At 39.9% G+C, this 16,222-nt stretch overlaps 1 protein-coding gene across 14 annotated transcripts in view; it reads left to right on the top strand.

The window, feature by feature from the left end:
* epb41l2 (erythrocyte membrane protein band 4.1 like 2) overlaps positions 1–16,222 on the top strand; it is a 50,906-nt gene that overhangs the window by 22,990 nt on the left and 11,694 nt on the right. For 8 of the 14 annotated variants that reach the window (XM_044105821.1, XM_044105830.1, XM_044105836.1 and 5 more), the window contains exons 7-16: positions 1,646–1,721; positions 5,020–5,116; positions 5,261–5,385; positions 5,511–5,598; positions 7,609–7,761; positions 8,429–8,526; positions 8,875–9,047; positions 9,680–9,765; positions 14,014–14,064; positions 14,174–14,212. In XM_044105821.1, coding sequence (XP_043961756.1) covers positions 1,646–1,721; positions 5,020–5,116; positions 5,261–5,385; positions 5,511–5,598; positions 7,609–7,761; positions 8,429–8,526; positions 8,875–9,047; positions 9,680–9,765; positions 14,014–14,064; positions 14,174–14,212 — 986 coding nt within the window. The other 6 variants (XM_044105829.1, XM_044105832.1, XM_044105833.1 and 3 more) reach the window with 3 other exon arrangements.

The following is a 16,222-nucleotide window of genomic DNA, read 5'->3' on the forward strand; positions in this document are numbered from 1 at the left end:
GAAGTCGGTTTTTTACATCCCACAATGAAACATTTAGTCCTGCAGGAAGTGAACAGGTGTTTGTTTTGACAGAAAACGGCAGCAACATGTAATCTCACCTGTAATGTTGGACTGAATCTAACTGGAGGGCATGCAAAGCGAGCAGGTCTGGATGTAGGCCAGGTTTAGACCTCAACTGTGCGTGTGGCTGCTGTTAATATTTAACAGCAGTGCTCAGGTTTGCTCCTTCATCAAACTGTCTCCGGCAGGTCTACGTGCCTCACTGGACACTTTCATCCAGGATTGTTCAGACTGCTGTAATGAGCATAAGCAGGCATATCTGTTGGCAGTTTTAGATGATTTTCAGCTGAAAGGATCTGAGAGAGATATTAAAAATCCTCTTATCCGAGTCTGCTGCAGAGGCATCGGTATGATTCATCAAATTGTTTCCCTTTTTGTGCGTTTTATTACTTTACTTAACATTTTTCACCATGGATTTCTTCATTTAAAAAAAATCTTATAAGAACCTAGAATGGCAGAGTAAAAACATGTCTGATGCCATTTTGGATGAATATATTAAAATGTATTATCTAAACATATCATTATCATTCAATCATTAACTGGAGTATAGAGACTCGGAAAATACAAAATGTATATACATTTAGCTTTTATGATGAAAACATTTTTGTCTGTAAATATTCTCTACCACAAAAACTCCTAAGGTGTCATAGTTTTAGCTTAATCTACTTCAACTTCACTAAAGGAATGCTATTTTATTGCATGTTAGGCGATAAAATGTTTATTTTTTAGCATCTTTTGCATCTTTTAGTGTATTTCTAACACTGCATTAAAAAAACTTAAGAGATTAAATGAAAAATCTATAGTATATGCCAAATGTTTTATATGATTTATCGTCCAAATAATTGGTAGAATAAACCGTTACAAAAATAATAGTTAGTTGTGGACTTGAACAAAACAGGCACAGAATCAGCAGTAAAACGCTATGAATACTTTCCAGTTACATTAATGTCGAATAATGTATTCTTTAGTTTTAAATTTGCATACCTTTTTTTTCTATTGGAAATATTTATCAAACAACCTGTTTATCAAATCTATTAGGAGTCAAAAACCTGAATCTAAAGATGTTTTCAACCAGTGTGATGCATCTTTTCCATGTGTTTGATTTCTCTCTGATGTCATGTTTTCTAAGAATAAATTACCCAGACGATGTGATCTGCATTACGTCACCCGGACATTTTTTGTTGGGTGGAACAAAACTCAGCAGACTGGGCGAAGGCCATGACGGCCTGGCCTTTTGGATGCAGCCAGAACAGAACACAAATGAAGGCCGCGTTATGACAGGTTGTTGAAGACGTTCGCTGTCATATTGCTGGTGATGACGGCTCCTTTTTTTGATCTCTTTGAAGGCTGAAATGAAGCATGGCATTTAGTAAAGCTGGGGGGCGGAGGGGTTATACAGCACCAGATTTGCTCATTTGTGTGTGGGAACATGCTGCATAACAGCTGTCCTGCATTATTTTTTTATGAATCTGATCTGCTTTTATTGTCATTTCCTCTCAAGAATTTATACACACGTTCTGTTGTATTTTCCGCTCCGTTTTCTTGTTTTACTGTAAACCACATAATTGAATATTTCGTTCTCCAGGTAACAACTGGCAGTTTGCATTCGGTGTCAAGTTTTACCCTCCTGACCCATCACAGCTTACTGAGGACATCACAAGGTACCCACACACACACTCACACCGACACACACACACACACACTCAACTTCCACAATTACCAACACCATTTGGTTAAAAAATGCAAACAAAAGCCTGAACATAAACTGTTGTGAAGACTTGGTGATTACAACATGACTTTTTCTTTTGTCTGTGTTGCTGTAGTGAATGAAAAATGAACACTTTGAACAAGGCAAGCTAACAAAAACAATAAACTAGAAATCAGCTAAGTGAGTGGAAGAGAACAGCATGCCCTAGTCCAGGGGTTTTCAAAGTATGAAAGGGTGAGCCCCCCTTCAAGGAGCTTAATGCCTGCTGCCCCGTGGAGGGGGGCGGAGTTCTAAAAACTCCACCTTCAGTCCCGCTCTGGCCAAAACCAGTGATGGCATAGTTACTTTGAAAAAGTAACTTTAATCGGACTACTGATTACTCCTTGAAAAAGTAACTTAGTTATATTACTGACTACTTGACTTGGAAAGTAACTAAGTTACATTAAAAGTAACTTTTTAGTTACTTTCAGCAGCTGCTAACAACAACGCTCTGCCTCCTGTGAAAATCACATTGAGCTTTGCCAATTCTTAATTGTAAGCTATTTTATAATGGTAACATCAACAATGTGTCTCCACTGATAAGGTTGAACTGAAGAGGAGATTGTACAAAAAATAAAAAAACATGAGTAATTTGTGTGGTCCACTGTTGTCTGAAAAACTCAAAGAAGGATTTTAAAGCCCCCCTCCCCCCAGCCTCCAGATTCTGCGTTCGCTCCTGAGTTTGATGTCGCAGCACAGAGCTCCTCCTGCAGCTCCACAGTAGATGGCTGTCTGATTAAACGTAATATTAATAATTATAACGGTGCTAACTTGCCATTATAACTATTGCCAACTACGGACATGGTCTCGATGTTTGCAGTTTTCTGGAGCGCAACGCCTTGGCTCGATGTCATTGAGAGGTAATAAATTAACTTGACATTAACAAAAAAACAGCGGACGGATCATCCGAGAAATGATGAACACTGGGATTTATTGAGTCTCTGCTTATTTCCAAGCCCAAATGAGCAACTTCACGTTCAAAAACGAGCCCAAAAATGCTCAACCGGTCGCTCATTAAATTTGCAAGCGACTTTTAAAAAATGAAGCCCAAAGCCGCTTATAATAATCGGACTTGGCGACAGAAACTCAAAATAGTTAATTTTTGCTAGAAAAAATTTTTGTGACTTTCTTTCTTCCATTGTTTAAGAATTTCTGTAAGATAGAGGTAATTTCACCTTTCGACAAGACAGTAATGAGGAAATACGATTAAATAACAAAAAGAAGATAATGCATAAAAATTTTTAAGTACTGTAGTCTGACTACTGTTTAAATAAAGTTTTTTCATTACTGAAAAAGTGGTCCGACGTCAGTAACGTTACTGACATCACTGGCCAAAACATCCTCTAAGGTGGGAAACATTTCCACTGATCCCCGCTCCACACGCGCACCCCGCAGTACCAACCTTTTCCTAAATCCAGAGTTGATTGTGTGCGTAAAAGACGTTTCTCTCACATCAGTAGACAGCAAGCAGATAGCTTTTCCGGTTTATTTTTTTCCCTCGCACCGCGCCTCCCCTAAAGTGCTCTGGCGCCCCCCCGGGGAGGCGCGCCTCACACTTTGAAAACCGCCGCCCTAGTCGAAACCTACTAAACCGGGCAGAAATATATTCTGAGCTGTCTTTCCGGTTTCTCTCTCGCATGGTTACTGAATTATAACCATGCAAGAGAAATAATCTCGCAGGGTAGCTGGCATGTAGAAACACTGTGTTTCCAAGTAATCCCCTTTCATGTTAACGTCCATCCATTATGCCGACCAATCCCACCTACTAGCAGACCCAGAGTGATACTTCATGCATTCATGGGTGACTTTCTTCTTGCCACCAAAAGAAATAAAAAAAAAAAACCACCACAATATCTACTTGTGTTCCAGTGGTGTTTTTGTTCTCCACCAGACATCTTTTTTTGTGATGAAGTGTCCATTACGTTCTGTTGCTTTGGCCTGCTGTTTTATGTTAGGCTCTTTGTTGTTCAGATTTGCTGAAAACAACGGCCCACGCTGGCTGAAAATGTGAGTCATAGAATAAAGTCAGTGAAAGTGAAGCAGACCATTGAAGACTGGGTCTGGCTCTAATGCCAAGACAATATGCTCTGAAGCCACACAACGCTTCATAGAGTAGCAGGGAAACGCTCAGCTAAGTTGAAACTCGATGCTGAACTTCTTCTCGCATGTAATAGTTTTTCCTTCTGATTAAACTTCGGTAAATAGACACAAACCCAGATTTTTATACGTGTTCAGACACATGTAGATGCATGTTCTTCTGAGTCAGTACTTTGTAATTTACATCATGGTTCGTACCAGAGCTTGAAATCCTTCAAAATGCTTGGATTTCAAATAGCTCTTTTCAAGGCTCAGAAACTGCTTGATTTCTGTATAAAGTACGTTAAAGTGCTTTGTATTCAAACTGCACAGTTTTGTCATAAAGTGCAATCTAGTCTTTGATTAGAAGCTTGTCACAATAAACAGTAAATCATTAATCGCATGATAAATTAAAAGAAACTCGACAATTATAATTTGCTTGATTTATCTTTTTTCTCTTTTTAATAAAAACTGAATGATAAAACCGTCAGACTGGTGTTTTGATCTCGACTAGCCCTTTTTGAAAGATAATTTTGTTTACAGAGACTTCATGATTTCTTGTTGTTTTCAGTTAGAATGATCAAAATAATTAATTTTTGCTAGAAAACCTTTTTGTGACTTTCTTTCTTATATTGTGCTTAAGAATTTAACTTAAGAAGGGAGGTAATTTACCTTAACACAGTTTATTAGGATTGTTTCAATGTAATGCATATTTATTATTCCTAATGGCATAGCAACTTATTGATTGTCTTATATTGTATATGCCATAAAAATATTAATAAATTATAAAATGTCATAGGGAATTGAGACCATCTTTTTTTAGTTAATCTGTTTTGTTTTCATCTACGGTGTGGTAGTGGGAAAATGTGAAAACGTACCTTGAAAATGCTTGACAGGTTCTTGAATTTTGCTGGGGGGAAAGTGTGGAAACCCTGAACCATCTACAAAATTTCCTTTAGTTCTAAACTGAGCAGAAGAAATCTTTATGAAACAGGGAGGAACCTCTTGAGGAATCGGTAAAAGACGTCCTGTTGTTCAGCTACAAGAATGGAAAGAAACCTGCCCTATTGAGACAACTATAACAAACCCATTTCCTGTTTTGAGTCTATTTTTTTTTCTCACCTTATCGTTTTTAGGTACCTTTTGTGTCTGCAGCTGCGGGAGGATGTTGCTTCTGGACGGCTGCCTTGCTCATTCGTCACTCACGCTCTGCTGGGGTCATACACATTACAGGTACAGCAAAAAAAAAAAAAAAAAATCCTGTCTGTTTTGTTGTCTTGTGTTTGTGAGGTAATGTATGCGATAGTCATGTTGACCAGCAGTATATTTAGACTGGCAACTTCCAAAAAATAGATTTCTGTTTTGAATCATTTACAGGCCGAATTAGGCGACCATGAACCCGACCAACCTCGCCCTTTGGACTTCATCAGTCAGCTGACTTTTGCGCCCAGTCAGAACAAAGAGATGGAGGAGAAGATTCTTGAACTCCACAAATCCCACAGGTCAGAGAGGAAAATTAGTTTGATTCATAGTTTGATAGTTCACGGGAGTCTGACTGGATTATGTTTATATGCACGACTCATCATGATATTCGATTTAATTTTAGCCATTCTTTCATTTTTTTTAGGGGAATGACACCAGCACAGGCGGATCTCCAGTTTCTAGAAAATGCCAAGAAGCTGTCCATGTACGGAGTGGACCTGCACCACGCCAAGGTATAAATAAATGAAGGCCTCCCCTCTTCTCCTCTTCCTCTCCATTGTTGTTGACATCTGGGGATTAGCCCAGCTCCTTTGATGCTGGTCAAGCCGTGCCGGTGTGCATGCATGTTTGTGTCTGTGCGTGCCAGCTGTGCAAACACTCGGACAGGCCATTTCCATGGGAACAGTCACTCTGCCTCGCTGGGATAGCGGATCATCAGCCGACTGGGTGCATTTTTCCTTGGTGTGGATGTGTGTCGGAACATGTTCTGGGGTCTTTGGGGCAAAACCAGCAAATACACATGAGAATAAGAGAGTCTGGAAATAGGAAGCTGGGAGGCATGGTGGAGAGTGAAGACAAAACATGGTTCAACTGAGGTTGAGGGCAATCCAATTAAATTTAGAGGGAGGCAAGTTCCCTTTAAGGACGTGCTCCACTTCTGTCCAGCAGAGAATGGAAAGAATGGTGCAGCGGAGCGCTTTAATTGCTGACAGTGTTTTTCTTTTGATCGCACACAATTGTTAATTATCCTGGAAATTCAAAGGGATGATCTGCTCGATCTTTTATGGAACATGTCTGCAGGTTTTATCACTCCAAAGCCTGAAAAAGAGGTGACCTAAAACACCATGTTTAAACTGTAGAAAGAGTAATACTAAGATGTTTGCCTGATGATACGGAGACTTCGGCACTTGCTTTGCAAAAGTAAAGCATTTGTTTGATTGTTACATGACAGATCATATGCAGTGCCTATTGGGTTTGGGATGCAATATAGTTTTGAAATGCTTCAGTGCTTTTTGTGCAAATCCCTTTCAAAAGTTGCAATATTTTCTGAAGCCACCTGTCTTTAAAACTATTTAAAATTGAACTTACATGTACTAGCACAACATGCAGATTGCATTATATGCTACATAGAGGGCCATCAGCAACACTGTTATTAAGTTCAACACTAGTGTGGTTTTGCGTGATAAATGGTAAAATATGTGACATGTTGGCACTGATGAGTTAGAATAAAATTTGTCATTATTTAATTCATGGTTCACTTCTTACTTCAGTTTTTTTTTTGCTGCACTTATTCATCTTTATGTTTGGACTCGGCATATGCTGGTGACCCACATCAAGGTTAAACAAGGTTATGGTTCAAAAACATTCTCCATTGTGCCCTGTGGGTTAAAGTCCTTTTATTGAGATGCCAGATCAAGTGTTGGCGTGAGACCGGTTTTCTTTGGCTAGACTGAGAAGGATGGAGGAGCACTCCCTGTCCCAATGTTACTGTTTGCTAGAATTTGATGAGAACATCATTCAGAATGGCTTTATGACGAATGACATTGACCAAAACTTGACTAAGTCGTCTCCCAAACATAGAAAAACAGGTGCCTTCATGACTTATTTTCATTGATCACTCAGACAATTATCCATGTTTTCGAGTTTGTAATAGTTCTGTGTAAGAAATCGACCAAACAGCTAAAGCCTTTTAGTCCTTACAGCACAAGAACAAAGATCGATGGCTGGCTTTTAACAGAGCACGTTCATTTGATGTGTGAAATGTGGCTGAGCCCCAGTAAAACTGTCCATTATCAGCAAATTGCACTCTCCATTTGTGCAACTGATTGTTCTCTAATTCATTGCCGTAATCAATTCACTTTTACTCTGACCAAACGGCCTTGAATTTAAAAGCTCTGCTGGTGGGTTAGTCTGGAGGCTAACTATGTTTTGATGGTGTGCGTCCGCGTGTTTGTTTGTGATACCTTGTGCTGAGCATTTTCCTGACACATGTTACGTTGGTTTAGGCTGTAGAAATGAATGGAAGTCGATGGAAAGTCCCCACAAAGATAGTCACACAAACATGGGTGTGTGTGTGTGTGTAATAATTGAGTTTCTCCTGATCCTAAACAGACTACTTTAAAAATCAATCGATGAACAGCATGATCTGGTTTGTTTGTACTGCAGGCATTTATATCAGAAGAATACATAATCTCCTCATCGAGGCAGTTTCTATATTCTACCTTTCTGTCTGACTATGACAGGATTCAGAAGGAGTGGACATCATGCTGGGTGTGTGCGCCAACGGACTCTTAGTGTACAAAGACAGGCTCCGGATAAATCGATTTGCTTGGCCCAAAATACTCAAGATATCGTACAAGAGGAACAACTTCTACATCAAGATCAGACCAGGAGAGGTTTGTAATAAACACACACACACTGATGGATGGATGAAGGTAAAGTACTTGTAGGTTGTTGGCATGACTTTTGTTTAACTTCTGACATATAAGACCAGACCTTCTCTGCTACGTGTAGATCGGTATGTGGAGTAAATGTGATAAGAGAGAAGAGTTTGTTTAAAAAATTACAGGACAAATATTAAAAACAGTTCTTCAGTTAGACGACTTTAGGTGTGGAATAATTCATGTGAGGAGTTAAAGTTGTGTTTTTTACTCTTTAGCAAATTGTTTCTATACTTTGCTTTTATCTAAACAAATACAATAAGGCTTGTTCATTTATTTTCTTTAATGAGTTTGTCTACAGACTCAGTTGGAGTCCTTTGATACATGTTTTTGAAAAATATACAGGAAAGATTTGTTTTGATTTTGATAAATGAAGGTACAATAAGCTTCCACATACACTTTCTTTGATTTACACTTTCTTGAAATTGATTGTCCGGAATTTAGGTTTTATTCTGTACTAGATTTATGTGGATTTTTTTTCTTTTGCTTAGTTTTTTTTTTCTACAGTGTGTGTGTGTGTTGTTGTTGTATAGGGCAAGGTTAAAATGACTGAAATAAATAAAAAATTAATTGCAAATCAAAAGAAAAATGGACATTTTCTGCCGTTTCTTTTCTTTTGCAGACGGAGCAGTTTGAGAGCACCGTGGGATTCAAGCTCCAGAATCATCGATCTGCTAAAAGGCTGTGGAAGGTCTGCGTAGAAAACCACAGCTTCTTCAGGTAAAAGACAAATATACGTTCACAGTGAAACGCATGCATCCTGCGCAGGAACATTAATTTACAATGTAGCGTTTTAAGAACTATATTTGGCTCAAGACAAACCTGTATGTTCATTTGTCCTATAGGATTACTCTTTATGTATAAAATACACTCATCCATAATTACAACATAGACAGATAATCCACTTTTGAATGTGTTCTCCATGAAATGAGCTTCGGTATCCAGTCTGACAACAAGGAGACATTTCCCTCAATCACACGCGCCTGTAAAAGTAACTACAAAATATTTTTTCAAAGGAGACCGCTGAATATGTTTTTGGTCGCGCTCCGCTTCTCCCTCTGCCTCCAGGTTGAACGCGCCGGAGCCTCCTACCAAGGCCCGCTTTCTGACGCTGGGATCCAAGTTCCGCTACAGCGGGCGAACGCAGGCCCAGACCCGGCTGGCCAGTTCCCTCATAGACCGACCCGCACCCAGCTTCGAACGCACCTCCTCGAAACGCATCAGCCGCAGCCTGGACGGAGGTAACGCTAGTGTAGTATCTGCATGTGAGAATCGCGCACCTTTTTACAGAACTTCTCAAATGAAGGAAATACGCATCAAAAGAGGAATGTCAAGCATGAAGCACAGTTAGAATTTCATAAGTTTGTGTCTGAATATCTTTTTCAAAATGGATCTGAAATGCTCTATGTCAGAGCAGATACAGGAAATAGCTGGAGCATCTGTTTCCTGTCACACAGGGAGAGACAGAGCGAGGGAAAGGGAAAGAAGAAAATAAAGAATGCTCTGTTTATTGAAAAGATCAAAATTCTCAGCATGTAAAGTAATGTCACTCTGGCCTCTGGGCAGTAAGCAAGTGTAAAGTTACCTTGCCTTATCTTAGAGCTGCTTTCATTTTTTGTAGAATCACAATCATTTTATTGTCTTTGAAAACAGAGCGCACCGTTTATCCTGTGGTTTCCCATATTTGGTTCACAGATTCCACTTTTTGCAGCTGCTTGCCTCCGTTTCCTGTCTGTTGCATTGTTCACTTGCCTTACAGCGACCCCTGCTGGACAGATTGTTACTTCAGTTCATTGTTCTTGCTCATTGGAACTGCAAGTTAAACCAGCAGATAACCAACAGATTTTTTGTTGTGTGATTTTTGCCTCTTCAGCACCGGTGATCAGCATCACTGAGGCTGGAAGTGAGACAGCGGAGAACGGACGGGATCACCGTCTAGAGCTTCACTCTGACTCCAAGGTGTGTATTCACCAAAATCTCATCGAAAGGGGATGATTAGAGCAGAAAAGATCTGCCAGTGTTTTTAGGCAGCTTTAATACTGACGTTTTTATTATTTCTGGGAGTGCTGTGTTAATTGCTCAAAGAACAGGAATCAGTAACAAGGTGACACTTTCTTTGTAGAGCACTGAAAAAAAGCATTATCTTGCAGTTTTTGTCAACTTCTTTAAATTGACCTTCTGATCACAACTTCAAAAAGCATCGACTGCCACAGGGAGGACGTGAACAGAACCAAATCGAGGGCCAGAATATTGTGATTTGGAACATTTTTTACTGCCTTCAGGGGTAAAAAAAAAAAAGAGAAAATGTTTGACTTTCTTTGCTTGTTTCTGGTATTTCCTGAAAATCCTTTAGACCTCTAAAGAACAAGAGTGCAACACTAATGTCTTTGTTTTCAGCATGTCAGTTTCAATGCAAGACTTCACGCCATCTTGGGCCAAACAACTATTAGATTCCATCAAGCTTTAAATTTGTCATGAGAAATTTACAGCCACACTTATTGACACCTCTAGTGTTCCTTTTTTGTTCCACACAAGAAAAACATGAAGTGGTTGTTGTCAAAGAAACCTCAGAATCATCTGTCTAAAGCAAACTGTTTCAGCCAAGATTTAACAAGTGGCATGTGTTTACGTTTGTGATGGTAGCACAGAAAAGGCTCTATTTGACCATCGCTCTGACTGTAAATATGAGCAACTTTAGGTCTGTAGCTATTTTCTTTTGGAAATATCTGCCTTACTTGATCTACACGTTGTCCTTTTTTTCCCATTTTGAAGAGTGGCTAAGTGAGATGAGCTTAAGCAAGCTCTGGAAAAAAGGAGGCCATTCGTGATTTTAAGTTTCTGGAAGTTCTGGTCAACTTATAAATCCCAAAATCGAAATTACAGTAGAAAAAAAATATAAATCTAAAATATATTTTTTAAAGTCAATATTGAATTTAAATTATTAATGAAAATAAATGTTTTGGTTACATTTATTTTTAGGAGTTGTTAAAGGTGTGAATAAAAAAAAGCTTTTGACATGCTATTTATTTTCGCTTAATAAATTTACTCAGGCTTTATTTTTCTAAACTTGTTAGTATGAGATAAGCCTACACATTTCCACTTACACACAGTGTCAATATGTGCGGAGACAGATGCATATCACCTAATAGACTGATAAAGTCACTAAATGTTGTTTACCTGGACTGCCATGCACTCGCATGTCCACAAGAGGGCACTGTGCCCTCCGAAAGCCACCTCACAGGAGTGGATTCTATTTGCAGTGCATGCCTCCTGTCCCACCACCCTTTCCCTCACTGCCACCCTTTCCCTCCTGATCCTCACTCGCCTCCCGTCTCTTGCTGGTGACGCCCCCTGTTGGCAGTTTCTGGGAACTCCTGCGCCCTCTACTTTCTGCACTTTGCTCTGCCCCGCTATATTCACTTTGAAGCTGTTGTGTCGTGTCGTTCACTGACTAATGTTATGTTTCTTTCCTTTTCTCTTTTTTTTTTTTTCCTTCACAAACACGCCCTTTAATTTTGCATTTTCAATATCCCACTTGCATGATTTTATATTTTTCTCGTCATGAAATGCCTGTCGCTTATTTTGGTCTCGTTTCAATTGATTTTTTTTTTTTACCATGCCTCTTCCTTTTTTTCTTTTTTTTTAACTTTTTTGTCATGTGTATGCATTTTTCTCCCTCCTCTATTATTTGCTTTATTCCCCATGTACATTTTCCCTCACCTTCACTTCCCACCATTAGTCGATCTTTATGTTCCCTCTTTCGTTTTCCTCATCATCCTCACTCTCCTCCATCCCCCCTTCGCTCGACTCCATCTCCGAGCTCGACCGCGCCCTTTCCGACATCTCCGAGGACGACGACGGCCGAGCCGAGGACGCGGAAGCCGCACACTCATTGTGGATCCTCCCCTCAAACACCCTTTCGCTTTTCACCGATCAGCAGCTGGCTGATCTTGGACACCTCATTCAAACCTCTCCATCCTCCCAGCCAGTCTCTGCCTCTCAGACATGCAGCTCAGAGCTCGTGAAATACGAGGAGGGTGTAACCAGAGCAACAGCTGGTTGGGCAAATTTGCGACAGTGGTTCTCTCTGAAGGGTGTGGTTAAATTAGCGTCTTTCATCTTGTGTTTTCTCTCGGTTTTAAGCAAGAATGAAAGCAGGTGTCTGCCCAGGAAGATATTTACAGGGCTAGGAGAGAAGCTGAACATATATCTAAAAATTTTTGTCACTAAATATTCAACTTTCAACCTAGCTGCATTTAGATTGCATCAAGTTATGAGACGTTTAGCATTTCTGTGGGCTCGTTTTTTGGCATTTTTGACACATCTTCCTCTAAAATTCAAGACGTTTGTCACTACTCTGCCTTTATACACAAAGCAGCTGCAGTTTCCCAAAGTATCCTCCATCCCCTGCCCACAGATTGTCTCCTTCTATTTGCTTTCCTCCTTTTCTTCCCATCCCTCTCTTCCTCTTACCACCTTCCACTCTTCTAGCTTCACTGCATCTGTCCATCGCTACCTCCTAAACCCCTCCCCTCTCTTCCTCCCATGCCTCTTAGCACTCTTCCTGCTTGTCGTGATGCTGACAGCGAGCCAGTCAGTCGTTTTAGCCCTGATTTTAGCCACACCCCTCGGCCTGACCCTGTCCTACTTGGAGACTGCCGCCTCCAGTCGAAGAAGGACTCTTTTGCCCGTGTTTGTCAGCCACGAGGCAAGCAAGCGTAATTTAAGCTCTGGTGTAGACCAGGACGCCTCCGCTCTCACACCGACACACACACACCCTCACACCAGGCACCATGGAGGCACGGGCTGGACCCAGGAGATGTGTGATCCTGCGGCTTAAATTCGCACATTCACATGTCTCATCCTGCCCCACTTTCCATTTTAATTCTTCTTTTTTTTTAGCCTTTGGGAGAATGTAAAAAACATAGAAACCTAAATGTTTCCTCCTTTTGTTTTTCCCCTGCCAACAGCACCTCCTGCACCTGATAAATACTCCTCCTCTTAACTTCCCTGCACCTAACTCTTATCTTTCCAAAGTAAAGAATATAGTTTGTGAAATTATTTAAGGAAATAAAACTATAAAAAAAATAATCTAAATGAAAAATAATTATATAGTGTAAGTAGATAGATGTAAGGCTTTTAGATGCTGTTTTTGACTAAAGTAAACAGACACGTGTTGAATACACTGTACAGTAACTTAACAAAATAGATAAAGTGTAGTATTTAAAAATCTGCATTATTTTACAATATTCTCACTCAGCATTTATTAGCTCTTGGATATTAAACAAATGTGTATCCATTTGTTTACACATAGGCATGGGCCGGTGGGAGAATATCACTGTATGAGAAACTTAATTAGAATTCTCAAACTGAAAAGCAAAAACTATTATCTCTACTGCATTTTATATTTCCCTGTTTACTCATTTAACACTGGGTAAGCCAGGCTGCCATGGCTGTTTTGACTGAGCCCTCTATTGCAATATTACTTTATATAATGTGCTCATATAAACCGTTAAAATCTCACTCCCAGATGGTCAGTTGATCCACGCACATCAAAGCGATACATGTATCTCAAAGACATGACGTTTCCTGATATTTCCCACATACTAGGTAGCATAGAAAGCAGTATAATAGCATCTTACAGTAACAGGCTGAGAAGAGTTTTCTTTCTTCATACAGACAAAGAAAACATCTTGCATCACCCTAAAAGGAGAAGAAATGGTTTAGTGACAGATTTAGCGGTTCTGAAGCCATGATTTACCTTGATTCTGCTAACCGGACCTTGCATATGTGTAACACATTTGGTGGACCCCTATAGAAACTTTAAAACTTAAAACATATTTAATTTTATATGAAGGCCCTCTACTTCATCTAGAGTAAAAATGACTTAATCCCGGTGAATAAAATTGTTTTTTTGTTTTTTTATTTGATGTTGTACATAAAAATCAGTTAAGACACAATAAATAAGCTTAATCCACACTTGCTGGAAACTTTTAAGTCTTTTTTTTAAATGTAGAATAACAGCAAGCTGCTGCCGCCTCTGCGTACTAATCATCCTAAACTTCTCACATGTAGTTTCCCATGACCAGAAGTGTTTCCTAACACAAGTGGAACAGGCGTTTCTCATCATCCATTTCAGCATTTTTTTTTTTGTAACTCATTTCCCCTTCATTTTGACTTCCACCTCCCATGTTTGCCACACTGAAGGCTGAGGAGGTGGACTTGGGCCCTGTCGATGTGGAAGCCATCCCCTCCCAGGTCTGTAAGACCTGTTTTATTAAACATGCTAATTCAAAGCCTGGTGTTATGGTACAAGACTATAGAGGCCGTAATCCTAACATGTCCTTTCTCCTTGACTTTACCCCAGCAACAGTCACCTGGACGTGCTGAGCCTGCCCCCTCTCAGGTTCATAACACTGTTATTGGTGATGTGGCGCCAGTCGTTTTCTCTGTTCACGTGGGTTGGTTTGATGGTTGACGTTGCCCTAAAGAGATCAGATCAAATCAGCTGTGTAGTTGATAACCTCCAGTCAGAGGTTGAGTTGTAGAAACCGATCACGAATGGGCATTTTCAACCATCGGTTTCAATTTCTGCTGTGGCTTTCAGTTTTGCAGGTTGTGTTTGGGTTTTGCTTCGCGTGTGTGTGTTGTTCATTACATCATTTTGGGATTGCTGAAAAAACGCTGGGGTTTGTTGGTTTATGTGCATGTCTGTTGGTGTTGTGGTGTTTCGAAACGCTTCGGCGGCATGGGTACAGCACTCAGATCATCCGAAATACCAAAATGTTTTCTTGTTCCAGCACCCATGGTCAACTTCTTTTTTTTTTTTTCAGTTTGGGATATTTACAGCAATTTTTTTTAAGTCAAATTAGTTTCTGTTATTTTCTCTACACAGTTTGGTTTATTTTTATTTTTTGTATTAATTTTCTGCATTTTGTGCTGTATGTCTGCCTTCCAGAGTCCATTGAGAGTGCATGGGGACAATATTTATGTGAGGCACAGTAATTTAATGTTGGAGGTTGGTACTGGCGTCGACTGATGGCTGAAAACCAGATCTCCGTGTTTCTACTTTTTCTCTAACGCCATCAGAGCTACAACCCGGTCTTTACTGGACCACCGTACAAGACTGCTGCCCTCTCGCACTCTCAGGCTCTGTGTGCATGCCGGCGTGTGGACGTTCACACTCTACTTCAGCTTTTGGCAGATTTTCAGCAAATCCCGTCTCATTGAAAACCTTTGTTTGAGGATCTTTCATTGCTCAATGTCCTGATTTGCGCAGCAGCTATTCTGATCAACTACGCCCTTATGTTGTACATTCATACCATATCTATGGTAAAGTGTACTAGCATTCTGGCCAGTAAAGGGGAGTTTGATCGGAATGTGGGAAATGCAAACTATTTGTTTCATGTGCTTTGACACAAAAGCACATAAGAGACTTGGTCATCTAGAAACAATTTCCCAGGCCGAGGGTTCACAATGGCTGCTTTGTGAATAGGATGTGTGGCGTATTGACGCCACTGTAATGCATGCTCTCTGCATGTTCAGTGCTGTTTCGTGAGTGTGTTTTTGTCCTTGATTGGTCAAAGAGTTTGATTATTGCCAGGCAGCTGTGTCTAACCTCACTAACCTCTGCACAAGGAGCTTCCTTCCTGTTTTCTCGTGATTGGCTGCCACTGCAGAGACGTGTGTGGTTGGATAACAAACTAAAATGACAACGCCTGTTTGTCCAAATTGGGGCTGATAGTGATCGACTGCCATTGCGCTGAGAAGTCCACAACTTATTTTGATAGTTTTAGAGTTAAATGGTTCAAATTGTGGCTCTCTTGTTTGAATTTAAATCCTCTAGTTTTCTAAAATGGCCTTTTTTGGCCCTTAAAAAACAGTTTGTAAAGGCCAGGTTGGTTTTGTTCATGTTTATTCATTAACAAAACTAAATTTAAAAACTGCTTTTCAGCCTTACTCAAAATGTTGTTCAATCTGAAACATTTAAGATTGACAAAAAGTAAAATTAGAAGAAATTTATAAATGCTTATTTACATATTTTTAACCGTATATATATGGACAAACTAAGTAAAGTGAATTACTACCAGCTCCATGTTGTACATTCTGCCATGCTGTTTATGACCTCATTTATGGAGAAAATAAAACAAGTTGGGAGGCCCCGTTTCACTGAAGTCTGGATTTCCAGTCATTTTTATTTTTTTTTTTTAACCACAGAAAAAGCTTCAGTGAAGCCTGCCCTCCATCCTGTTGCTCTTTGGATTGACAGATTTTTTCTGTAAACGATGTTTTCCCGCCTTATTCCTTCTCCTTTTATCTTTCCCCTCCCTCCTCAACTACCTTCTCTCCTGCTCTGTTTTGTTACATTTCTACCTCATCATCTCACTATTGCTCCATTTTCTTCTTCTTATATTCA

Source organism: Gambusia affinis, linkage group LG22 (genome assembly GCF_019740435.1).
Source record: "Gambusia affinis linkage group LG22, SWU_Gaff_1.0, whole genome shotgun sequence".
In the NCBI taxonomy this organism is placed as follows: domain Eukaryota; kingdom Metazoa; phylum Chordata; class Actinopteri; order Cyprinodontiformes; family Poeciliidae; genus Gambusia; species Gambusia affinis.